A 27198-nucleotide genomic window follows, 5' to 3' on the forward strand; every position below is an offset into this window, starting at 1 on the left:
TTACACACTGCTTCTGCTGTCCATATTGGATAGTTTTATTTTCCTGTTGTTCTGTGGAGCACATCCAGTAGAAATTAAAACGAACAAGAGTGGGTACCAGAATAAGATGAAGGTTCTGAAATGTTGCTGGTGTAATTGAGTCAATCTTAAAGCGATAGACTAGGAAGAACTGTTGACCTTTGCAAATGTTTTGCTGGTAGCAGATGTGAATATCGCTCAAGTGTTTGATTTCTAAACTTATAGGACTGGCACTTTTATTGCTATTTTGAGAAGTACATTATTTTTCTCATTACTAACTTTGGTCTCTGTTTCCATTATTGATTTTTCCTCTTTGTTTTTTAAATGGATCTGTAGTACTTCAGTTTTTAACAATACCTTCAGATTGCTTTCCATCAGCCTCCCAGTGAAACTGACATTGTAGGTGCTACCAATATAGAAATTATTCTTTCAAAACTTTGCACTCAATGCTGTCATGAAGCAACACTTCACAATCTTCTGGCTGAAAGAAATAGAAGGAAAAACACTTTGCTTGTTGTTTTTAAACAATTGCCCATGATACTTTTTCTTGCCAATGCGTGCTGACCACTTCTTCCTTTTCTGGGCTGCTCAAAAATTGCTTAGGTCTTTTCAGTGTCTATAAAGAATTGCCATTTTTAGTCTAGCAATTACATTTTCTTTATTCTTGCTGAGGTTGTTTCATGTAATCCTCACATCAGGCAATCACTTGATCTTTCCTCTTCTTCGGTTTCAGCATTTCTAAAGTAGCCATTCCTTGTTGTACCTCCCTGCTGAAGCTTTTATCACTGTCTGGGCTAAACTTCACCTGGGCTGTTGAAACCTCCTCCTTGCAGGTCTCCCCTCCTGCTGTGCACTTTCCCTGCTTTTTCTCCCTAGTGGTTTGTCCAAAGCAAATTGTGTTGTCTGCAGGCACTGATGTTTGCGGTGTGAAAATATTTCCATCTTGCTTAGCAGGGGGATATGTCACCTTTCTGCCAAGAGCCTCTCAAGGCAAACTTTTCTTCCACCACCCTGGCCCACACCATCCCCATCTATGATTTTAGTTCCTTGAGTATCCACTCATGTCATGGAGTGAACTATGAGTAGCTAAAAGACAAAGTCACAGGAACCCAAGTAACAAAACAGAAGTGATTATTGAAACATAAACATGTCAGCATATGCAAATATATGTGTACACAATACAAAATGCAAGTCACCCGAGCTGTGACCACTGTATAAACAGCAACAAAGTAAAATAGATGAAGATAGACAAGATCTCAGGATTGTATCTCACTTCATACTTGTTCAGAAACAAATTGGAGAATTATCCATAGATGGCAGCCCCAATATTCCTCCCCCCTATTTTCTTCCTTTCATTAGTTTGCTATTCCTGTAAACTGTGATTCTGCTACACGCACCCAGGCATTTGAGTAACAACACTCTTGGTTAGAGGGTTGTTACTCCAAGAAGTGTGATCCAAAAGTGAAGAGTTTTCAGTTCTTTGGCAAGGAGTAAATATATTGAAATGCAAACCTGTTGCTTTATTATTACTTGTTTTTCTATGCCTTCATTCTTTCGTTACTTATAAATATTTTCCATTTTGAAACCCCTCTGGCTTTCCCCCCATGCTGTGAACTGCTACATACAGTTCCCTGCCAGCACCTTCCATTCTCCTGGTGATCCCCACTGTGGAACTCCCTCGCCTCCACAACACCCTTCCTTTTAATTTCCAGATGGTAAATGTTTATGTGTGTTCACGGAGAAGTGTTGGATTGATTTCATCCCCTGGCACATACCAGGGAGAGAAATCAAAACAGAGTAATTTAATAGATAAATGTTGAATTGCCTGTCCACAACAATCATTGAAAGGGAAGAATTCATTAAGGTAAATGATCTCATTACGGCAATTCACAGTGGGGTTGGGAAGCCACTGACCTCTGTGTGGAAGGTGGGCACAGGTGGGCAGCACTTAAGTGCCAATTAAGCAAAGGTCTGATCAGCTGCAGTTCCACCCCTGGCGAAGTAGATCAGCAAAGTTTGCTGTGCTGAGTTTTCTCTTTGGGCTAATTAAGGAACCACTTGATGCCAAGGGCGTTTGCTGTATAAGGGTCATTTTTATCCTGGCAGCATCAAGGAACGGCTTGAGCTGTCTTTTTGCAATCTGAATTACTGTGTCACAACTATTGCATGGGCAAAAGCGTCTTTTAAAAATGGAAACACTCGCTAAGATATATAAGTTGTGTTCTTGGAGAAGGTGTTTGAGATTTGCCTCTTCAGAGTCTGGCGATCCCAGAGCATGGCCAAAAACATGATGAAGCAGCTTTATGAAAGCCAAAGCAGATCCAGATCTGGATGGGAGACTGCTTGGGAACGCTATGTATATCGTCTTAAGTTCAGTCATGGAAGAAAGGTGGGACAGAAAATACAGTAAAACAAATCGGCATTTATTTTTGGTTTTCTAATAGGCGACAAAAGCTCACATCAAGCTCAACACCAAGAAGCTCTACCAAGCAGATGGCTATGCAGTGAAGGAACTCTTAAAGATCACCTCTGTTCTTTACAATGCTATGAAGACCAAAGGAATGGAAGCCACTGCCGTGGGTGAAGAAGACACGAGCAAATTCAAATTTGACCTTGGCTCAAAAGTAAGGAACTTTGTGCTTCTTTCTCTTTCATTTTCTTTTCAAGATTTATTACATTTGCGCCCTGTTCTTCTTTTCAAGAACGCTAGAGTATTATTTTAGCCTCACAACTTCTCTGTCAACCAGATTAAGTTGAGACAAAGGGCCACCTAGCCAATTCACACTAGCTGTAGAAGCCCTGTGTTGTTGTTTTGAAGTAATGTGTACAATCTAGAGATGTGTTAACCACACATTCAACCCTAGTTGATTAAAACAGTTGGCGTGGGGAATTCTGGGAATTCTGGGGACTGGTCCCTGATTTGATGCAAAGTTTGATTTGATCAGCAGTGGTTTGGAGCTAGTCCTTATGGAGGTGGTCTGTTTGTCTCTGGCCCGTACCACTGATGGGGGGTCATATAATGGGGTGTTCCTCCGTACAGCATATAATATATTCCTGTATATAATAAACTAGCCTTCTTCCTGACATGCTATTTTTCCATATGCAATGATTTATTTATTTTTTAATAATGGTATGGAGGAGCAGTCATTCCTTTGAAGCTCCCCTTACAGTCTGAAGTGGTATAGTCCAGATAAAGCTTTAGGCCTGGGATGTGTTATTGAAGACAATTGCAGTATTTCTCACACTATTCACTATTTTTTTTAAAGTTTTTTCCTGTATTTGAGACTGGGAGCCAGTACTCATAAGAGAATCACAGATGAATATCCTTTGAGTATTGGCTCCAAGACCAATTCAGCAGTGGTTCTGGTGTTACGGAACTTTCTCTCCAGTGAGACCCACTGAGGTTTGCAAGTGTATCTCAAACACCTACCGTATTTTTCGCCTATAGGACGCACTTTTTCCCCTCCAAAAATGAAGGGGAAATGTGTGTGCGTCCTATGGGGTGAATGCAGGCTTTCGCTGAAGCCTGGAGAGCGAGAGGGGTCGGTGCGCACGGACCCCTCTTGCTTTCCAGGCTTCAGAAAGCTATCCGCAAGCCTTGGGAGCCCACAAGATGGGAGTTCCCACCGGGCTCCCAAGGCTTGCGGACAGCAACCTGCAGCCCGAAACCCGGGGAGCGCAGCGGGGCGCACCCAGGCTTTGGGCAGCTCTCCGCAACCCTTGGGAGCCTGGCGCGACTTCCCGCAGGGCTCCCAAGGCTTGCGGACAGAAAGCTCTGCAAGCTCCGGGAGCGATGGCGAGGTTGCGCAACTCACCTTCGCTCCTGGACCCGTTCTGGGGACTGGGGTTGGGGGAAGCTTGGGCTTCTCCCGTCCCCAGCCCCGCAAGCTCCGGGAGCGATGGTGAGGTTGCGCAACCTCGCCTTCGCTCCCAGACCCCCAGACCCGAGGCTAAAAACGAAGCCAGGACAGCTAGCGGGATCCACCCCGCTCGCTGTCATGGCTTCTTTGCTCTTTGGGGCTGGGGGGGGGGAATAATTTTTTTTTCTTTATTACCCCCCCCCCAAAAAAGTGCACCCTATGGGCCAGTGCACCCTATAGGGCGAAAAATACGGTACATTTCACGGTGTTGGTTGCAAATTCTTTTTTGCTAGGTTTTTTGTTGAGGTTACTGTACTATATATATTTATTTATTTATATTTTCATTTTTATTAATTTTGTTACTATTGTATGTGTAAACTATGGATTCTTTCATCACTGCCATCCTCTTCAGAAAAGATTTGGCAAAAATGCAAAGTATACATATAAATAATAAGCTGACTGCTTTGTTCCCTACATTCTTAGCATCTATCATCCATGGGCTTATCTGGAGGATGTGACCTGAGGATTACGGCCCAAATTTACTGTGAGATTGCCCCAATTTCCAACCCATTAGTCTTCCATCTCCCAGGTTTTCAGAAAAAGTATCACTATCACCAAGAATATGTTCACATTCTGGCTTCCAGCTGTTTTTATACTTTTCTGCCCTCCCATTACTTAGTGTGTCTGGCCTTTCTTCCTGGCCTGTCAATGAGTCTGCACATTGCATACAAAAAAAATGTTTTGTAAGAGTATTAGTAATTATGAATCTGTAAATGGGTCAAGCCAACTGTGATGGAGCGGGGAGGTTGCCCACCCCCACTGTCTCTTCTCTTGCTTCGCCTTCTTCCACAGCTGTCGTTTCTCTCAGATGAATAAAAATCCAATGAAGCTGGATGCCAGAAGATTCAGGACAGATAAAAAGAAGTAACTTCTTCACACAGCACATAGTTGAATGGGAATTTTCTCCCACGAGTGGTAGTGATAGCCACCAGTTTTGATTGCTTTAAGAGAGGACTGGACAGATTCATGTAGGATAAGTCTGTCAATAGCTACTAGCCAGGATGACTATGTTCTATCTCCATTGAAAGAGGGAGTATCCTTTTGAATACCAGTTGTTGGAAACTGCAGGAGGGGAGAGTGCTGTTGTGCTCAGGGCCTGCTTGCATCCTTCCCAGAAGAGGCATCTAGTCGACCACTGTGTGAACAGGATGCTGGACAAGATGGTCCACCATCCTGATGCTTTGGCTGTGCTGATCTTCATCCAAGGTGACAGACCTTGTGTGTTTTGTTGCCCCACAGCAGGAAGGCTAATTTCCTTTGATGTGAAAGCCTTGTGGATCTCCACCACCTCAGGCTGGCTCTCTACTCCTAAAAAGGGCCAGGAGCCCCAAGGCAACAAAGAGACTAGAGTAGGTTGTGTGTACACCCCATCATGGCATATCTAGTCTTTGTACGATAATTGGTAGTTGCCATTGGAGACCAGAAGGACTGCAGGTTTTAAGGTTGTGCCAATCCGCTTAACTCATTTATCTCTCTCATCCTCTCCCAACGAAAATATACTAACTATAAGCGTCTTGAGAAAATGACTCTTTTGAATGGAAGCTGCAGCTCATTAATTTCAGATGACCTCCTCCTACTCAGGAAATGTTCTTTTTTGGCAATGTAAAAAATTCATTTATGGGTATGATTTCATTTACTTGTTTAAAAGTATCTTTAGGCTGGAATACACATTTCAGATTGTTCACACTTATTTAAAAGTGTGCTTAAACTAACTGCTTCTTTTTTAAAGGAAAAGTATCCATGGGAGGTCCTAATCCAAAATGTGCTCCCGATGCAGATTTCAGTTCCACATCAGTTTGTAGCTGAACATCATCCCCCCCACCCCCGGTTGCTACTTGTTCACAGAGATGTTTTTCACGGCAAACAGCAGAGAGAAATTGGAGGATTGTTGATCCAGTCTGGATTGGGGTCTCACATGGCTGCTCTTTTTTCAGAATAAAAGTGGACAACTTAATAATAATAATAATAATAATAATAATAATAATAATAATAATAATAATGGATACCACCCTATACCCTCAGGTCTAAATAACATGATATGCAGCTTGTCCCTTTAAAGCATGATTTGTTTCCACCATAATTGGTGTAGATATGATCTCTTCTTTTTATGTGTTTTGAGACATGCCCTTCCAGTTGCAGAACTGACCAGATATGGTTTCACTAGAAATATCCTTATCCTCCCCTCCCCCCTTGAATTTTCATGAAGGTAAAGCTCTTCTTTTTCTGATGTTTATCTAGATCAGCGATTTGAAGACGGCCAGGCAGCTTGCTTCAGAAATTACTTCCAAAGGAGCATCTCTTTTTGATTTACTGGGCAAAGAAGTAGAGCTGAGGGTGAGTTGGTAAAAAGAACTTGCAGGCTCTGGGGGAAAAAAATAGAATTCTTCAGCTATCATACTCAAAGTAATCCATCTTTGTGCTGTAACATTTCTAGAATCCTGAAACCCAAAATTGGGTTATTTCAAATCAGCCAGTTGAGAATTTCATTTCTCCTTTAGTTGTCAGTTCCTGATCATGATAAGAGTTCTCCTCTGCTTAGTTTCTTACTCAGTTTTCTATCCCCTCTTAGATTTCTTCCTGTTCTCCTCCCTGCTTTCCATCTCAGGAATTGCTTCTTCCAGTCCTTTTCATCCACCTTCGCTCTTTTCCTTTGGCCAATTGTCTCCTCTTTCTCTAGACCTGTCTGATCCACGCATAAAGACAGGTGTCATTGAAGGAAACTTAAGGTTCTGTGTAGTGTTAGTCCTACTTAGCATAGGCCCATTGAAATTCATGAGTAACTTACAGCTGTTAATTTCAGTGGGTCTACTCTGATTAAAAGTTAATTTGATGCAACTCTTAGAGAAGATGGAGCAGACGGAGCAATTTAGTCTTTGGCATCTAGAGGCTCATCTGCCTGGCTAGACCCACTGGAACATTAGGATAGCTTAGCCAGCAACTGCACACATAGGGAATACTCTCCTGTTTTCTGTGTCAGAGTGTGAGTAGCAGTTTCCTCGTTGTCCTCACAGAATATTCTTTGACATATGGCAAGGCACAAGGCAGCCCTGGGATGTGCAAGGCTCTACGTGTGGAGCTTTGGGATTGCGGCAATTTAATTATTTTTAACACTTGAGATAGTTTAGAAGGCAGTAGGCTGGTGTCTTTGTGACAGGTGCCAGCTATAATTATTATTATTATTATTATTATTATTATTATTATTATTATTATTATTATTATTACAGTATTTATACCCTGCCCATCTGGCTGGGTTTTCCCAGCCACTCTGTACGGCTCCCAGCAGAATATATAAAAAAGCGACAAAACATCAAACATTAAAAACTTCCCTAAACAGGGCTGCCTTCAGATGTCTTCTAAAAGTCAGATAGTTGTTTATTTTCTTGACATTTGATGGGAGGGCGTTCCACAGGGTGGGCGCCACTACCGAGAAGGCCCTCTGCCTGATTCCCTGTAGCTTCACTTCTCGCAGTGAGCAGAATGATGGGGGTGGAGATGCTCCTTCAGGTATCACGGGCCGAGGCCATTTAGGGCTTTAAAAGTCAGCACCAACACTTTGAATTATGCTCGGAAACATATTGCTTGTTTCCCTATCCAGCCTTGTAAAGGCTTCTGTTTTGCAGTATTCTGATCAAATAATTTTGATCTTTCAGCCAAGAGCGGAGGAAATTTTCGGCCAAGCAGGGCAGATCTTTATCTCCACCCACCTGCCAATCATCTGACATTATAATGATGCACAAACAGTTCCGTCTTGCTTGCTGCGGGGTTCAGGTACACCAGCGAGGTCACTGCTCATACACCCAAACTAAGCAGGATTGAACGGCTGTTGCATGGTTCAATCCTACTTTCCATCTGTGGGATTCAGCTGTTTCTCTACCTGCCCTGCACCTGAAGTTGTGTATGAGGTGTGAGGCAGGTGGGCATAGTTTGGTGAAAACATCGTTGTGGGCCACACAGGGAGGCCTGGTGGTCCAAATTCGGCCTGCAGGCTGGGGGTTCCCCATCCCTGTTTTTTAGAGATTTAGCATGCTTGGTCAGTGCCGCATTGAGCAGTCCCTCAAAGGCAGTGCTCTAATGCATACATAATGCATACATAATGTTAAGCCAAAAATAGTTATCAGATTGAACTTGCCATATCCTGTCTCGGGAGAAATGACTCTGCCTCATTAGAGTTGGCATGACATTGTTAGTGTAAGGTACAAAGCCTTTGGAAAAGACCAGTTGTGTGAAAAACCTTCAAGAAAGTAACAAGCAGCACTTTCCTGTATCCTTCCTAATGATATGTGTCTGGTTTTTTTGTTCTGAGCAATTAATTAAAACTGTGAAATGCAATTCCAGCCCAAGGCTGGATAGTTAAACTGAACTCTCTCTGCTCTCTCTGGGATCTGGGCCCATGGCATGTTCTGAAATACATTAGCATTAGCCTGTTATTGCAACAGTGTACTGATAACCATTTTTGCTGCTGGGAAGCTGAACTTTATAGTAATTACAGTGGTACCTCGGGTTACATATGCTTCAGGTTACAGACTCCGCTAACCCAGAAATAGTACCTCGGGTTAAGAACTTTGCTTCAGGATGAGAACAGAAATCACGCGGCGGCAGCACGGCAGCAGCGGGAGGCCCCCATTAGCTAAAGTGGTGCTTCAGGTTAAGAACAGTTTCAGGTTAAGAACGGACCTCCGGAACGAATTAAGTACGTAACCAGAGGTACCACTGTATACTGGTAAAATTCAAGCCATTAATTATGGGTGAACTTAATATTTACAAATCCTCCCTTAATATAAATATCAAGGGCTTCTGCAGTGCACCCTCCCTCCCTCCCCATAATCTTTGTCTTTCCTTTATTTCCTGTATCTGATTTTAATCCTGTCCTTCCTCCTCTAGGGAACTCAAGGTGACATGTAGCTTGCCTGTCCTTTGTATATGCCGCTCACACCATAGTGTAAGGAAATGTTGGGGATCTACTTTTATATGTTTGCTAAATCTTAATAGCTAGGTTTTATGGGCAATAAATTACATTTATATATTTGAAATATTTCATCAAAACAGATGCCAGATCAGTATACAACAATAAAGATTGAGGTGGAAAAAATTGTGTTTTATCTATGGATGTTTTTGTATATATGTGCTGTTTTTAAAACTGATGCCAGGAAACCCTGTAATCAATAATTAGAAATTGCTGATAGTAAATACTTTATCACAGTTGCTTCCTTCCCTTCCTCAAAGGACTGTTTATGTGGCATTTACCTATATTATCAGCATGGTAGCCCTGTGCAGCAGATGGGTGTGTGTCAGGCCTGAGGCGACCCAAAAAAATTCATGGTTGAATAGGGATTTGTATCCAAATTTCCCCATTCAGATACAAACCTTTTGCCAACAACATCACACAGATTGCCCTTTTTTGAGCTGTCAAAGTGTGTTTCATATGTTGCCTCAGTAATTCTTACAACCAACCCTGTAAGGTAGGTCTGTACCATTAACTCCTTATTAGCTGATAGGAATTTTGGCAGGCAAGGGTGGGGAACATATATTGAAAGTTCTCATATGACATACTAAAGAAAGATAGGCGTAAGTATTGCTCTCTCTTAAAAACTCAACTTGGTATCTCTCTGACCTTACTATAACAAAAGGCGCTTGGGTTTGTCATTATGAGATGCTTCTTTGAGTTTTAAATCTGTCTGTCTCTTTTCCATTATTTTTCCATTGTACAGGTTGAAAGTGTTCTTTTTCTTCTTAAGGATTATAGATTGCATACTTTAGACTTGCTATATTAGTTGAGAGCTGAAATGAAATTTCTTTTCCCATCATTGCAAGGCGGGTGTAAATGAGCCCTTTCAGTTAGGGGTCGAAATAGCTGTTATATAGAAAAAACACTTCTTACCGTTTGAGCAATTTTGAAGTGGTGGAAAGATGCCAATTATAGACCACTGGAAGAGCATCTTATAATACCCAACCTAGCAGGCGGGAGACAAGTTCCAGTGCTTACCTTCATTTGTGGGTGCTGTCAGTGCATTGAAGTTCCTATGGTGTGCATTGGATCTGTCAGAGGATGGTTCGAGGGAAAGGATCCAGGTCATTTAGAATAAGTACATTGCTACATTTCCCCCCATGTTAAAAGTGCTGAGATTTCATGAACACTGTTGATTTGCACAAGGTTTAAAAAACCCAGAACTTTCCTACTTCACTAAGAAGAGCCTTCTGGATCAGGCCAAAGTTCCATCTAGTCCAGCATCCTTTTCTTACAATGGCCAGCCAAATACCTATGGGAAGCCAGCAGGCAAGATCCAAAGTGCAACAGTGCTTTTCCCACTTGTGATTCCCAGAAACAGGCATTCAAAGGTATGCTGCCTCCAGCAGAGAACAAAGTACCGTATGTTTTGCTCTATAAGATGCACCAGACTACAAGATGCACCTAGTTTTTGGAGGAGGAAAACAAGAAGAAAAAAAAAATTCTGAATCTCAGAAGCCAGAACAGTGAAAGCAGCAATCCCTCTTGCTGTTCTGGCTTCTGGGATAACTGCGCAGCCTGCATTCGCTCCATAAGACGCACACACATTTCCCCTTACTTTTTAGGAGGGAAAAAGTGAGTCTTGTAGAGCAAAAAATATGGTACATAGCCATTTGTAGTCTTACCATTATCTAATCCTTTTAAAAGCCATCCAAGTTGCTACCTATCTCTAAATTTTGGGGGAGCAAATTCCATAGTTTTAACAGTGCACTTTTGCCTGATCTGAATTTTCCAACATTCAGCTTCACTGGATGGCTTCCATCTAGTATTATGAAAGAAGTAGAAAAACTTTCCACCCACGTTTTCTACAGCATGCATAATCTTATACGCCTCTATCATGTCCCTTCACCCATCTTTTGTTCTAAATTAAAGAGCTCCAAATGTTGTAACATTTCCTCATAGGGAAGTTGTACCAACCCCTTGATCATTTTTGTTGCCCTGTTTTGAACAGCTTCCATCTCTGTGATATCCTTTTTGAAGTGAGGTGGTCAGACCTGTACACCTGTAGGATTTGTTCTGAACTAATTGATTGAAGCGTTGATCAAAGACTCAGGTCCTTTGGGGGCCGGCGTCCTATTGCTCCCCCTCCCTGCTTTGGAAGTGTGTGTTTAAATGTCTCCAGCTCAGCTGGTTGTCTTCCACAGCTCTTCTTGGCGCTCTCCCATCTGTCAAGTCATAGATGGGTAAGCGGGAGCCTGTCAAGAAACGGCCTTGCTTAGACATGGCAAGATCTTACTCTCAGCAGGCATAAAAAGAAAATTTCCAAAACATCTTCTATAGTGGAATGACCTTTTAAAAAAACACGCTTGACTGCATCTTTTTTGAACATCTTAATTAATGAGACTGAATTTTACAATAGATCAGAAAAGATATTGGGAAAGCTCCTTTTGTTCCTGAAACAAATGTGTGAAATTGTGAAATTAAGCACATGGACCACACATTGCATTCATTGGAGTATCCTTACAAGATCTTAGGTACATACATGTAAATTGGGGATGTGGTCACATCTTGGATGTTGTACAGTGTTAGGATGGAGCTATAGACAGCTGTCAAGAGGGGAGCCAGGAAGAGTTGCGCCAAGATAGCCTGACACCAAGCCAGGAAAATTTGGCTTAAATTTGGCTTATCCCCATGCCTGAGAATACCTCACTTCCATGAAGATTCTCTAAGTTGCATTTCTGTTATATGGGATAAGCACACACATTTTGGTATGTTATTTTCGCTAACATATACATTTTATAGCACATACACAGACACCCCCAGTATATGCATTTTACTTCGCTAGAAAGCTGCATTGGAATATATAGAGAAGTGCAATTTTTGAAGGAAAACTGTTTTGGTTCTCATATTGTTTTGGAAAGTGCAAATTAGATTTTGCCTTTAGATGCAAACTGAAATGAATTTCTTCCTCATCCCCACTCATCACTGAGTGACCATAAAATGGAAGATGACCACGGTTGAAAGCAAATATATCTGCATCTCTAGCAATTTTATCAAGAAGCAGAGAAACTGGGTGTCTTATGCAACATCCTATTGTATTCTCGATTTGAGCTTTCTCCCCACCTTTTTTTGGTTATAGAAAAGATGTGAAATGACCCCTGTGCTTCACTTACAAAGGATGTCTGTAGTTATTCGTTCTCTTGCTGTATGTCCATTCTTTCTGCAACAGCACAGATGCTCCCAAACTGAGCTGCTCATTGCTGCTGTTTCTTTATCTTTGTCCAAAACTAAATCCGCAAGAAGCTCTTGGGTGTGTTTTCCAAATTGGAAAGCTCCAAATTAGTTAAGGAGGACAACAGTGAACTACTCTGGTGTTAGTGCTTTATGCAAGATGTGGCCTTTGCTTCTGCAGGGTGTCAGGGGGGGGGGTAGATGGAGTTCATGGCATATTTCTGTCAGGGTTCTCTCAGTCTTTTTTTTAATCATGATGTTTTTACTTTTGAAAGGGGTGGTTTTCACATTAGTTTTATGGGCGGCAAAAATGAAAAGGGGGGGGGGGAGCTATAGTCCCTCCAAGGAGGGGAAGATGATGGAAAACCCTCTTCCTTTCTGATTTGAAGACAAGGGTTAGGGGTGTTTTGTTTCTTTAGTATTCAGTGGACAAAAAAATGTGGAGTGGAAAAACATGGTTTGGAGTTGGAAAGCTAATAACATGCATTCTGAGCAGTGGTGTGAAATTAGACACGTTAAGTGTATGTGTTTATTAAGCGCATAAATGACAGGCAATGTCAGGGATAGCATGTACACCATGGTCAGCAATTTTTTTTAGCAGTGGGCCAGTCCACTGTCCCTCAGACCTTGTGGCAGGCCGGAGAAGGGGCACCAGGGGGGGGGGCTGGAAGAAGATGCAAGTCCTCTGCAGCCCCTAGCCCCAGCCGCTGCGCTTACCTTCCCAGGAGCTGCCACAGCACCACTACCACCACTGCTGTTGCTTCTCATGGGTAGGCAGAGCGAGCTTGTCTGCTCCACTCTCTGGCCCACAGGAGCACCAGGGCGGCAACGGGAGGAAGAGGCCGAGCTGCGGTGGCTCTGCCAGCGACGGGAGGAAGAGGCCGAGTACTCAAACGCCGTACTTGGTTTACCTCAACGCAGCACGGGGATGTCTCTGCCAATCAAACACCGCTGAGGTAAACTAGGGGCGGCGTTTGAGTGACAGAGCCGCCGGCTGCTCAGCCTCTTCCTCCCGTCACCATTGCCGGGAGTCTTTGCTTCATGGAGCGGGCCAGATTTAGGACCCAGGTGGACCTGATCCGGCCCAGGGGCCGTAGTTTGCCGACCCCTAATGTACACAAATTATACAAGGGTAGAATGATTTCAGTTTGCACACTTAAGACAAACTGCCCCAACCATACTAAAACATCATACTTCTTTTAAGGCCAGGACTTCATCTTCCTAATCTCTAGGCAGGTAATGCTTCATCACATCCTTGTAAATATAGAAACCCAGCAACTTATGTGCTTTATGTTGCAGGCTTACTATACTCTTAAAGTGCTCCTTTTTCTTTCTCCTCCTCCTCCTCCTCCTCCCCCCCCCTTCTTCTTCTTCTTCTTCTTCTTGGCACCTGATAGTTTCTGAACTGAGAGAGTTTCAGAAATGAAACATTATTTATATAGTAGATAATAGCTGCTTGCTCCTATGCAGAAACCACCACTGACACAGGGTGAAAAGCAATGAGAAAGCATGCTTCAGACTCCATTTCTAATCACAGGACCTAAAGCTATGTTCCCTCCACTGGTCTCCTCGGCCAAGATGTAAAAAGAGATAAATCGGCTTAATTTTTGAATCTTTTCTCTTCAACTTTTGGGGGACTTCTTTGCTGTTGTATCCTTCCTTTGCTTGCAGTGTGATTCAACACTGGCAGTATTAATCACACCTGCTAATAGCATCTCTGTGGGATTGTGTACATGTTAATTGTTTTAAAATGATTTTCCTCCTTCGCTCATCAGTGTTAATTTTACACTCTGCTCCCCTGATTTCTAATTAGCAGTTGTTTCACAACATCATGGTCCTAGTAAACAGTAAGCAACAATTTTTGCAAGTACTTCCTTTCTGTTAATCAATTTAATATTCATAAGATATATCTTTCAATTATAATATTCATAATTGTTCCCATCTCATAGCTGTTCTCCAGTTGTCATTCTCCCTTGTGTCTGATCTCTCAAGTGAGACCATATGTTCTTAAACTTCCCACACCAACTTTCTTCTTTATGATGTTAAACTACAAAAAGAAAGCTACAGTGTACTGTAAGACAAATCCAATGCACATTTTTGCAGAAGTAAATTTTCATTCAGCAGAGGTTATTCCCAAATAGGTTTGTGCATAGGACAACAGCTTTACAGCCCGTTCTTTTGCAGGCTTTCTCAAAAGTAAATCCTATCCCTTCGGTGCCACTTACATTTAAGTTTGTATATATAGCATTGCAGCCTTAGATTCAGACAGCACAATTCGAAAGATGAATAATAGAATTGTAAAGTAGGAAGGGATTCCAAGGACCCTGCAGTCCAAGCCCCCGAAAGGAAGGAATCTCCACTCAAGCATCCCTGGCAGATGGCCACCCAACTTAGCTTAATTCTCACTTTGTTCATTAGAGTTTACTTCCTAGTAAGTGTGTTTTGAGACTGCAGCTTTAGGATTACATAACCTCAAACTGTGTTTAGCAGAGAAAACTGAATGTGATTAGTAGCTTGCCTTTAGCCTGGCCTTTTCTCTAGCAGACTGAAGTTGCCATGATGTCTTTACTTCAGTTGTTCCTTCCAATAATTAGTAAGGGTACTGCTAGTATCCACAACTGCTGCGTGAAAGGAGGCTGAGTTTTAAACATGTTTTCTTACATGTTATTCACTTATGTCTTAAACTCATCAAGTTTTGATTTATGATCATATTTCAAGGGTAACTTCTTTGTAATGTCATTTCTGTAATCTCCACAGAGGGTTCTGTCAAGACTTAATCACTACTATTTCCCCCCTTGATTTGACTGCCTCTGTGCATTTCATGCGGAGAAAGATGTTCTCATTGTCCTGTGCTCCCTTGGTAATGCTCAAGGGATATAGAACATTCCATATTTTAAAAGGGCATTCTGTCCACTTGTGGGCTGCTTAGCCCAATCAAAATGCAGAGACTGTAATCTCAGGCTAGTTATACTGGAATAGCATGTCCTGGCTGTAGCGATAAGTATTCCATCTCTTGTTGTCTTGGACTAAATGTGTCCATTCACATGCCATTTTATTTTTCCTCTGTGAAACTATGAACACTTGCCAAGGGAAAACAGTTTTGTTTACGCTGTCACTTCCCAGTCACCTCCAAGGTGGCTTGCAACTAGGAATGAGGTTAAATTCAATTCAGTTTGCATCTAAAGGTGAACGTATTTAAATGTACACTTCCCAAAACAATACAAGAACCGAAACGTAGTCATTCTTTGCATTTCTCCAAATATTGCAATGCAGTTCTCCAGCCAAGTAATGTGTACAAAAATACATACCGGTATATGTGCATGTGTCTGTATATATTTGTGAAAATAACATACAAAAGTGCACTACATTAGGGGAAATAGTGTTAGAAAAATATGTATATTAGGGGGAAATGCATACAAAAAAGGTGTTTATTGAGAGAAATTCACACAAAAATTCTGATGAACACAACACATATGCAGGAAGCTGCCTTATCCCAAACCAAATCACTGTTTCACTTTGTGTGGTATTGTCCACATTGACTGGCCATGATTCTCCAAGGTTTCAGGCAGGAGTCCTTCCCAGTCTTATGCAGAGGTACCAGATAATGGAACCTGGGACTTTTTGCATGGAAAGCCTGGGTTCTGCCGCTGAGCTGTGGACACATCCAAAAAAACACTATGGTTCCTTGATAGCCATTCAAGGAACATAGGAAATTATATTGTCAGACACATTGGCACATCTAGCTCAGGACTACGCAAACAGACTTTCAGTTGGTCTCCAGAGTTTCAGACAGCAGATGGAATAGTTCAGTTGGTAGAGCATGAGTATCTTAATCTCAGAGTTGTGGGTTCGAACCCCACATTTGGCAAAAGATTCCTGCATTGCAGGAGGTTGGACTAGATGACCCTCGTGATCCCTTCCAACTCTACAATTGATTCCTCCCATGCCCTATCTGGAAATGATAGGGATTGAAGCTGGGACCTTTTGTATGCAAAGCATGTGATCTTATCCCTGAGCTTAAGCCACCCTACCACAGTGGCTATCTGTTGTTTTGTGCGTCTGGAAAAAAGTTTTAAAATTGCACTCCATGTTGTGTATTAAAAGTGCAGTATTCATTATTTAATAATAGTTCCTGTGGCTGCTTGAAATGCCAGTTTGTCTGAAACTTACCACCTCTTTGCATTGTAATATGAACTGCACTTATAAATACTTTTGTGTTGTTTCAAGGAGTTTTGCAAGACAACCTGATGTAGGAAAAGTCCTGTTGTTTGTAAATGCAGAGCTGTTATCTGCTTCTTCCTTCTCCTTGCTGGCCACAAAATAGATTTCTCTCCCTGCGTTCACCACATTTCCTTCTTGTGTGCTGGTAGTGCTTTCTAAGAATCCTTGGGTATTTTACGTGAAATGATTGAGTACATTAGTGCAGACTCCTGGGGGGGGGGGAGTCCTGCATTTCCTGTCATTGCAGTCTACATTTCTTCCTTGGCCAAATCACTTGCTGAAATTGAATGAGGCACTGAGGCTTTTGGATGCCATATGTGCAACCAAGTTTCACTACTTGTGATGAGTAATGGGCTGTAGTCATTGCTTTGACAAATAGCAAAGAAAAGTTGGCTTTGAAGTTTAGACCTGCCAGAGTTGGAGGAGAGCTGCTCCTCAGGACACAAGGTTTAGACTTGAGTACATTCAAGATCTAGCAGTTAGAGGTTGCAACTTTAATAGCTTAAAGATGCGCCTGATTTAATTGGAAGCATTTTGGAATATATATATATTTTTAAATACAAATACTTATAAAAGCTGCAGAATGCAGTCATTCTCCCTTCTCACACACAGAAGGGAATGAGAGACTGTGACTGGCCTGAGATCACCTAGTGAGCTTCATAGTTGGTCTTCTATGTCCTCATCTGACACTCCAACCACTGTACCACCAGCAGCTCTCTTCTAAGATGCTGCTTGCTCAGCCCACTGTGGCATCTGGAAAAAAAGGTGCACGTTAGGCTTCAGTAGTCTTGCTTTTACACCTATCCAAATTTAGTTGAAGATTAGTCAGCTAGAACTTCATCAATTCAATTATTTAATCAGATTGTAGCCGTATTAAAGGATATATAAGGAAAGCCCTGCTGGACCAGAATAAAGGTCCATCTAGTCTAGCATCCCCTTTTCCACAGTGACTAATCAAAAGCCTCTAGGAACTCTCAAGCAGGGAATGAAGGCAACATTCCTTCCCTGCTATTGCCTCTTATCTGTTGGTATTCAAAGGTGAATTGCCCCTGGATTGTGAAGTTCTGTTTTAGCTATCCTGGCCAAAATAGACCTCTCTCCTCCATGACGCTTCAGGTTGCGTTTTTTGGGGTTACGGGCGCGCCGAAACCCGGAAGTACCGGAACGAGTTACTTCCTGGTTTCGGCGGTCGCGCATGCACAGAAGCGCTAAATCGCACTTTGCACGTGCACACATGCGGCGCTGCAGGTTGCGAATGCTGCGGTTTGTGAACTTGCTTCCCACAGAGATCACGTTCGCAACTCAAGCATCCACTGTACCAAGAACAAATTTATTTGGTCTCTAAGGTGCTACTGGACAATTTTTTATTATTATTTTATATTTCGACTGTGTCAGACCAACACGGCTACCTACCTGAATATTAAAAAGGGGTTAATGATAAGAAGACTACTGATTTAAGGGCTGTTGTCTGGGGCGGGAAGGGAGCTAAGAGGAGCTCTCAGCATCCAGTCAACATTTTGTCATAAATCCCCTTAATTTTAATAAAACTTGCTGCTTAGTTGGCAGCTTTAATGGCTGCCAAGTCAGAAAACATTTTAACACTGGACCTTTGTTAACCTTCTTAATGGGCTCCAGTTCTGTGAAGGCCTTTAAGCTGTTGGTGCATAAATATTAGACTACACTCCATTTGTTATGCAAATCACTTTGCCAAAGCGGTTCAGCTGCCTGCCATTCAATGAATATTAATGAGAGGCTAAAACCTGGAACTATTTCTTGTGGGTTTTTGTCTTTCAGGAAATAAGAACAGAAGCAATTGCCAGACCTCTGGAGATAAATGAGACTGAAAAGGTGATGAGAGTTGCCATCAAAGACATTTTGGTAAGGATGGTGGTCTTTTTTAAAAAATGTTTTATTCTGTGGCTTTATTATGAATTGGTTATCTTGTTCAATACTATCTTACTCTGTTTTCAAGTTCTTTTTTTTTTTTTATTCCTGAAACTTCTTTAGATTCTGTGTGTCACAGATCAGAACCTATGGCAAATGTGTGGCTTGGAGGGTGTTTTGGAGCAGGGAAGGAGTGCATCAGTCTTTCCATACCTGCTTCTTCCAGTTCATCCTTCCTTCCCACAGTTTCCCCTTTAAAATGTTTTTAAATCTGCTAGACTCTGTTACATGCATTTGTATGTAATGTGTGGTTAGGTAAAGGTAAAGGGACCCATGACCATTAGGTCCAGTCGTGGACGACTCTGGGATTCCAGCACTCATCTCGCTTTACTGGTTGAGGGAGCTGGCGTACAGCATCTGGGTCATGTGGCCAGCATGAATATGCCGCTTCTGGCGAACCAGAGCAGCACACGGAAACGCCGTTTACCTTCCCACTGGAGTGGTACCTATTTATCTACTTGCACTTTGACTGCTAGGTTGGCAGGAGCAGGGACTGAGCAACCGGAGCTTACCCCGTCGCGGGGATTCGAACCGCCGACCTTCTGATCGGCAAGCCCTAGGCTCTGTGCTTTAACCCACAGCGCCACCCACATCCCACGTGTGGTTAGCCCCCAGTAATCTTTGCAACATCCCTGTGAAAATAGGCTAGCATATTCTTCTACCTATATTTTACAGGTGTTGACCTTTGGCTGAATGACAATAGCTTGCCTAAAGCCACCTAGTGGACTATACATGTATAACTAGGAAGAGAGGCCCTGTTTCATGACTATAACTTGAAATATATTGTAATTAAAATTTGATATGTACATCAGACGAGCCCTGCAGGATCAGGCCAGTGACCCACCTAGTCCAGCATCCAGTTCTCACAGTGGTCCACTAGGTGCCTGTGGGAAACCTGCAAACTGGACCTGAGCAGAACAGCACTGCTCTCTCTCTCTCTCTCTCTCTCTGTTCTTCCACCACACCCCCACCCCGCCATAAAGCGCAGTTTCAAGAAACCACTCTGGCCCCATTTTTCAGAGTTCCCTGGGAAGAGGGATTGGCTGTTAAACCACTCTGGTTTCATTATAGCTCTGTGCAGACAATGGGGTCTCCAAACAACTCTCAGCACTCTTAACAACTACAGTCCTCAGGATTCTTTAGGGGACGTCATAACTGCTTGAAGTGGTATGATACTGCTTCAAATGCGTAGTGCAGATGGGGCTCTGCTTTCATAGCTGCCTGAACTAGTGAGTCCAATCAATAGTAGCCATCTGCTAGAGCAATCCCAATTGGTGCTTAAATGTCAAAATAGTCCTTCTTTGCCAATTAATAATTCTGAAAGAGCAAGGTTTTCAAGGTCATCAGTACTTTGATTCTGTGCAGCACATTTTTGTATATCCTTTCTCCCCTTCCCTCCCTGTTTTCTTGATTTCCTTTCATCCTTTTGATTACATTTGGGTTTGTGTGGGAGAGAAATGGCTATAAGTGAGGCTTTTTAAAAAGGCCCAAGCGGTCTGCATGTTCCCTTACACGCAGCACTTCTGAATGAAGATTTATCCTAAGCAGCTATAAACATTGGCAGAGGATTAAAACCTGCAAACAGTTGTTCCTTTGCTTTTGTATTTGCAGACAGCACTCCCCAGAGCTGATCTTTCCTATTTTCCTACTCAGGTATCCACCAGGGAGCTCTTGCTTCTTTGTATGTTTGGTAGAAAGCACTTTATTAATCTGATAACAGGGTTGCACAAACCCTCACGCAAAGAGACCACTTGGACAATGATGCCAATTTAATGTAAAAGTAATTATAAAATTTCCTTAAGCATTTTTGTTGATAGTACTGGGGTACAACTATGCAGAGGTGAGATCAGGTTCCCTACAGGTACTTGGTTAAACAAAAATAAAGCTGAATGGTTAGTACTGCTGTGTTTTAGCTGCTGCATCAGTATAAAGTAGCTGGTGCATTGTTAAAAGGGGAGTTTTTACCATGTTGGGATCATTTAGGACCCAAGTACCTTGGATTTGTACCATCAACAATTTGCCTTGCTCACTTTAATGGGGGGGGGTCTAATTGATCCCAGTGGCCTCCACCTCAGATTAAAAATGCACGCAGAGAATCGGGAGTTTGAGACAGAACCATCAAGCCTGTTTACGGTACATAAAGCATGACTTAGTACAGATAACAGAAAGAACTTGGGTCAGTATTCTCTTTGATTATAAAAGTCCTGGCTGCACAACAGGTTTCTGAATCATGGTGTTACTAGTTGGCCAGCTTTTAGGGATGGAACAGGGGTGAGGAACCTCCCAGATGTTGCTGGTCTCCAGCTCCCACTATCCCCAGCCAGCATAGCAAGTGAGCAGGAATGATGAGTTTGTCGTCCAAAAACATCAGGAGGACCACAAGTCCCCCATCCCTAGTGCAAAGACTCCAAACCAGGTGTCAGCCTGCACTTGGAAATAGGCATCAAGAGAGTCACAAGCAGACAAGGACCCGGTACAAAACAGGTGCATGATTGGCTAACCAGATGATTCTGAGAAGCTCACAAGGAAGGGATGAAGGTTACAACCCTCCCTATTAATTGCCTCCAGCATTTGGTATTCAGAGGTGTACTGCGTCTGAACATATGAAGGTTCTGTTTTGCTAATATGCTTAGAACCAAAGAGCTGTGGAATGTTTATTTGTGTGCAGTTCAAAGCAAGCAGAAGTGGACTCTGCTTTCCTCCTAAATGGGACTGGCCCTGCTCTGAAATATTCCACATCCAAGTCTGGCATGTTCCTTTGAATTATCCTGGCTATCACTTCTAGATTCTTAAGGCATTTGTGCGCTAGCCCAAACTTTTCTCAAAATTACTCATCCTTATCCTAGTAAGTTCTTGTCCTGTTTGTGAGTTGTAGCACGCTCTCTCTCTCTCTCTCTCTCTCACACACACACACACACGCAACACAAAAACAAAAACCCTCCAGCATGACTTGGAAAAAGTCAGAAGAGCAGATGCATAAAATTTCCCCTTCTCATGACAAGAAAAATGAGAACAAATGCAGAATAAACTATGCAAACAGTTCCTGTTCTCATTGTTTATATGCCCTTATATTGGCGCAGAATGTGTGCTGCTTTGGTGTATAATTTTTGTTTATAATTGTTTTACATTTTAATCCCACCTATCCTTCAAGCATCTGCTTTGCATTCAGAAGATCCCAAGTAGGACTGGGAAGGTCCCCTGCCTCAAAACCCAGAGAGCTACTGCCAATCAGTGTAGACATTATTGGGCCAGAATGACCAATGGTCTGACTCAGTATAAGGTAGCTTCCTAGGTGATATGCATGTTTTTCCACCTCCACCCCTACCTCACTGCTGTATTTCATGTTCACAACAATTCTATGAGGTAGGTGAAGAGAGGGAGAGTAGCTGTGACTTACCCAGTGAACTTAGTGGCTGAGTGGAGATTTGAACATGGATCTCCCTGGTCCTAGTCCAGTGGTTCTTTAGCACACACAGCCATAAATATAACCATCAGAAAATGTGGCCAGAACAGAGCTAGAAACTAAAAATGTCATCTGGTGAGTCTGCCAGCAACTGTCACTCATCTTTGCAGTATCTCTTTTAGGAGCAGGTCCAGAAAACCAACGACATGCTGAGCAACGTGGCATCAGATGAAACCAGTTTGGAGGCCAAGATTGAAAAGAGGAAATTGGAGCTGGAAAGAAACCGCAAGCGGCTACAGACCCTTCAGAGTGTTCGGTAACTACTGGCATACTGTTTGTCCCATGAGAAATGAATATGCAGAGTGTTAATGTGCATGCTTAATGCCTAGTGCAGTGGAGAGTGAAGCGCTTGCAATGAGCCTAAGAAACTCTCTTGTCCAAGAAGTGCTATAAGTATTGAGGCCCCAAACACACAAGCAGAGGCTCTTACTTGTAAGTAAGAAACAGATATTTATTCAGGCAAGCAGTGGAACAGGGTCAGCAGCAGACACAGGGTGCAAGAGGCACGATTCAGGAGCAGCGCAAAAAGTTCAAAAGCGACAAAGATGTCTCAACAAGTTTCCATGTCCTTCCCACAAAGTTTTTAAAGAAAAGGCATGGTGCACTCACTCTCAAGATTCGCTTGCCTTGTGGGAATGTTGCACTGCAAACACACATTCCGTCAGAGTAGGTGGGTTCTGCTCCCATGTGGTTCTAGGCAACAAGACTGCACCCTGCTGTTCAGGCTCTTGTTCAGTCGCTGCTGCCTCCTCTTTCGCTTCCTTCCCTTGGCTGATCAGAGCTTTTTCCATCTTCCACTCAGGCTCTCTGCTCTAAGGGAAGGTCAGTGGGGAAAGCCAGCATCCCTGCTCTCGCATCCAAAGTGGCTGATGTTTGGGCAGAAAGAGGAGATCTACTCCAGCCCAGTTTTCCCCCATTCAGTCCTCTCCTCTGTTTCCTCCTGCCTCTCCTGCATTAGATCCTGCCAATCCAAGGTCATTCCCGACAGCACTCTCGGCAGTAGAATTACTTGCTACCTGCTAATGTACACTCTCTAATTGCAATTATGTAATTATCAATTTTTCCAGTCATTTGACCTTTTGAAAACAGCTCAGCATTTTCCTACTCTGAGCGTCACTTGATAATTGTGTTTTAAAAAATGATTTGTTTTAAAAATGCACAAAAACAAAGTTGTTAAAATGAGATTGAATCTGTGACATTTGACTCTTTGTTTTTAAAAGAAACGGGTTCATATTGGAGAGGTCAGTCTGTAGTGACCATATAGCCGATTTTAGTTTTTTAAAAAATTGTGATCCTTCATGGCATATCCCAGATGCATATATAAGAGTGAAAAATCATAAAGAATGGGGGAAGGTGGGTGTTTTTGTTTTGTTTTGTTTTTTGCTTGGTGCCTTTTTTCTGGGATTTTGAGTATTTGGGTGTTTTTGTGTTTTTGACTGTGACTTCATCAAATGCAGCTGCAGACTCATGGGCTAGATATTTAAATCACAAAATGAAAGCTGGTTTCTAATGTGTTGTAGTCAAGGATCTGTGGGACTTTATGCAGGCCAGTAAGCCCTTCCTATCAGGCTTCTTTGGGACACGGGTGGCGCTGTGGGTTATACCACAGAGCTTAGGACTTGCCAATCAGAAAGTAGGCGGTTTGAATCCCCGCGACGGAGCGAGCTCCCATTGCTCGGGCCCTGCTCCTGCCAACCTAGCAATTTGAAAGCACGTCAAAGTGCAAGTAGATAAATAGGTACTGCTTCAGCGGGAAGGTAAACTGCGTTTCCGTGCACTGCTCTGGTTCGCCAGAAGCAGTTTAATCATGCTGGCCACATGACCCAGAAGCTGTACGCCGGCTCCCTCAGCCAATAAAGCGAGATGAGCGCCGCAACCCCAGAGTCGGCCACGACTGGACCTAATGGTCAGGGGTCCCTTTACCTTTTTATCAGGCTTCTTTGAACTATGGATCATTAAAATACAAGTGAGCCAGTTTCTCCTTTGAAAGTTTTATGCATGTTGGGGTACCTTGAAGATTGCCTCCTCTCATACCATCCTGCCTACTTCCTAAGAACAGAAGGAGAGAACCTTCTGCTTGGCCCACTTAGGATGGAATCACAGTTGGGTGAGACAAGAGAGCAGGCCTATTTAGTGGTTGTACTCAGATTCTCTCACTGTCTGCCCTCTCCTGCTTTGACCAGATTTATTAGCTTTACCGTACATGCAACATCCCAGATGTTAGCTAGCCAAGAATCTACAGAAGGAAGGGTGATACTGTTCCAATTCTGCCAGATTATCATTCTGGCTGCAGTTCACAAATAAGCTGTCATTTCGAAATCATCTTCTGGTATACTGCCCTTTAGATAAGGAAATAATATTACCTTTGGATCTCTTGGGACATCTAACCTAGAAGTTTTTATTTCTGATAATACTAGATTTCAAGATATCTGGATTTTTGTATATAACCACATAATGTGGAATATATTTTTACACATCCAACAATCACCTGTAGTCTCGGGGTATATTTTGTTCAATCTCACTGGAGCCAAAAATCAATGAATTTATATTTTAAAAAAATTAAAGTGAAGCAAGAATTTTTTCCCCAAATCCATACTCATTTATCTTCTAGAATTATTATCAACATGCTTTGTTGCCAGTTAACTAGATATTTATGTCCAGATGGTTCAAAATCAATCAAATCCTACTTAGGACTCCCTTGACATAGTTTTCAGATGTAATTAGGACCTTAAATTTTGTTGGCTGTCTTAATGAACCATGAATCCATAATAATGGATTAACTGTATTTCTAACTTGGAAGATATTGGAAAAAGAGTAGTTGAGCATATTCTAGAATTGGTTTAACCTGATAGAATATTTTAAATGTTCCCAGAAAATATTTGGGAGCTGGGTGGGAGGTAAGGTCGTGCTTGAAATCCCTCAGTTCATCACACAGCTAAAAAAACAAAACTCACAGATTCTCCCATGTTCCTTTTTTCTTGTGTCCCCATCAGCCCAGCTTTTATGGATGAATATGAGAAGATTGAGGAGGAACTGCAGAAACAATATAGCTGTTACCTGGAAAAATTCCGTAACCTTACATATCTGGAACAGCAACTGGATGACCAGCACCGAATGGAGCAGGAGAGATTTGAGGTGAGGGTTCTCAAATATTGCATGAACTCCTTTATGCTTCTGTATGCATTTCTGCAGTTTTGTCCATATTTATCCCCAAGTGTGCACAAACCCAGGTTCCAATACAGGCTTGCTTTCTTGTTTTCTGTCACTGTTTTGGGGGCTTGACCCATTTGCTTATGGTAGAATCCGACTGCTGTTACCCATCTGCTCAGAGTTGCTCTTTCTGAAAGGAGGTATACCAAGACCAAGAAAAATAAAACATAATTATAAATAAATAAATTTAAAACGCTGGGTGAAGACGGATGTAATTTTAAAAAGTTAAGTGGGTTGTTCAGTCATGCGCTGAGCACAGTTTCCTCCTGCCTGTGTAATTTGCATGAAAGGTATACATGGCAGTGCCTTGAGTCATCTTACTTCCTCGCTTCAGATGGTCTGCCCAGTATGGTCTGCCACATGTATTTTGATTGACTTGTCTGTCATTTATTTATTTTATTTTAATAATAACTTCAAACATTGGTTTTAAAATTTCAGAAATGCTCAGGGGACACAAGTGTGTGTGTGTGGTTATAATGGGTTAATGACTTTGTATGGATGAGCCAATAGGCACTGTTCACAGGTAGCTCTTCCCCATTCAGGGTCTGCAACATTGAAAACCTGCCCATTGACAGGTGGTGTTGTTTTTAAGAAGTGTGTCATAACAGAAGAAGAACCATGGACTTCAAAAATCTTCGCCATGTCTCACCCCACTTTCCGAACCACTGCAGATTTATGATTTAGTGCTGTACACAATGGGAGATCAAGGCACAGTTCTGAAAGGGCTGTTTCTCTCTTCCTTTCCTCTTCTTCCTGACTGTCCTTTCATCACGTTTGCCAGGACAATTTGGTGTCAGATTAGCCCTGCCCCTTTGGAATATGTGCCGCTTGCTGGGAGTCAAAGAAAAATAGGACTTGAAATCATAAATAATTGAATTCCAATATTTGCAACACCCATTCATCTAAACAATCAGATGGCTCATTGATCTTTGTATACTGACTTGCCTTCGTTCCAGTAAATATGTCTTTTGCAATTATTGTGCAGAGGAAATGGTATGCTTTGTGCCGCCTTTTCCAGAATTTCACTCAACAGCATGCTAAGACAATGGCAATGACTGTGTGGTTAGGTTAATCTGCTTCCCTGGGTTCTTTGGGTATTGAGGAATGAGCTGGTGGACAAATGAATATTTATCAAGTGAAACTGTGTTCCAGCCTAAAGAGCATCATTGAGTAATTGGCCTGTAATCTCTGGAACACTTGGCAGATGCAGCGGCTTGTGTTCTCTGCTGTTGTTTCACAACTAATGACATCGGGTAGGTTGCGTTTCATAATTGGAAAAGTGATTTAAAGACTGAAGAAAGGTTTTCACATTTTAATTAGTGCAGCACTGTGGATGCCATGCAGCAGTCTCTTAAAACTACCCCCTCTTCCCTACATCCCCAAAAGACGGAAGGCCTACAAGTCTATGTAATATAACAGCTCTTTGTCCTCAAGATTCCTGCTCTTATACAAGCACTAGCGTAGTCCTTAGAGGGAAATATGCATGTCTAACCACGTTGTTGTTGTTGTTAAGAAAAACAAGAATAAAAACAATCTAAAATACAACAAAGGACGCGGCTGGCGCTGTGGTCTAAACCACTGAGCCTCTTGGGCTTGCCAGTCAGAAGGTTGGCGGTTCGAATCCGCACAACAGGGTGAGCTCCCGTTGCTCAGTCCTTCTCCTGCCAACCCAGCAGTTTGAAAGCACGCCAAAAAGTGCAAGTAGATAAATAGGTACCTCTCCTGCGGGAAGGTAAACGGCGTTTCCGTATGCTGCTCTGGTTTCGGTGTCCCGTTGCTCCAGAAGCATCTTATTCATGCTGGCCACATGACCCGGAAAACTGTCTGCGGACAAACGCCAGCTCCCTCGGCCTGTAAAGCAAGTTGAGCGCCTCAACCCCAGAGTCGTCTGCAACTGGACTTAACTGTTAAGGGTACTTTACCTTTTTACCTTTAAAATACAACAATATGCATAAAAGTGCAAATCCAACTCAGTGCCACTCCACTAAAAATATGCAGAGAATTAAGTCCAAAGGCCAAACTACAAAGGCCTGGCTGAATAAAAGCAGATAGTGAAGGAGCCCAGCGTGCCTCCCTGGGGAGAGCATTTCACAACTGGGGAGCCACTACTCTGACGTCCCATTCTCTTTTTGCTACCCTCCTCACCTCTCTTGGAGAGGACACACAGAGAAGGGCATCAGCTGGAGAACACAGGGTAGTGCTGTGCTACTGTATCCCTTGCGTGGAAGTGGCAACCTAGCTTGCCC

The 27198-nt window shown here is 42.6% G+C and overlaps 1 protein-coding gene across 3 annotated transcripts in view; it reads left to right on the top strand.

Annotated features, from left to right (window-relative positions):
- Window positions 1–27198, top strand: part of CLUAP1 (clusterin associated protein 1) — a 55388-nt gene that overhangs the window by 7278 nt on the left and 20912 nt on the right. For all 3 annotated transcript variants that reach the window (XM_081169901.1, XM_081169903.1, XM_081169902.1), the window contains exons 4-8: window positions 2463–2642; window positions 6177–6272; window positions 18130–18213; window positions 21865–21998; window positions 24736–24877. In XM_081169901.1, coding sequence (XP_081026027.1) covers window positions 2463–2642; window positions 6177–6272; window positions 18130–18213; window positions 21865–21998; window positions 24736–24877 — 636 coding nt within the window. The remainder of the gene's footprint in view (window positions 1–2462; window positions 2643–6176; window positions 6273–18129; window positions 18214–21864; window positions 21999–24735; window positions 24878–27198) is intronic.

This window comes from Podarcis bocagei, assembly GCF_964188305.1.
Source record: "Podarcis bocagei genome assembly, chromosome: 14".
Lineage (NCBI taxonomy): Eukaryota > Metazoa > Chordata > Lepidosauria > Squamata > Lacertidae > Podarcis > Podarcis bocagei.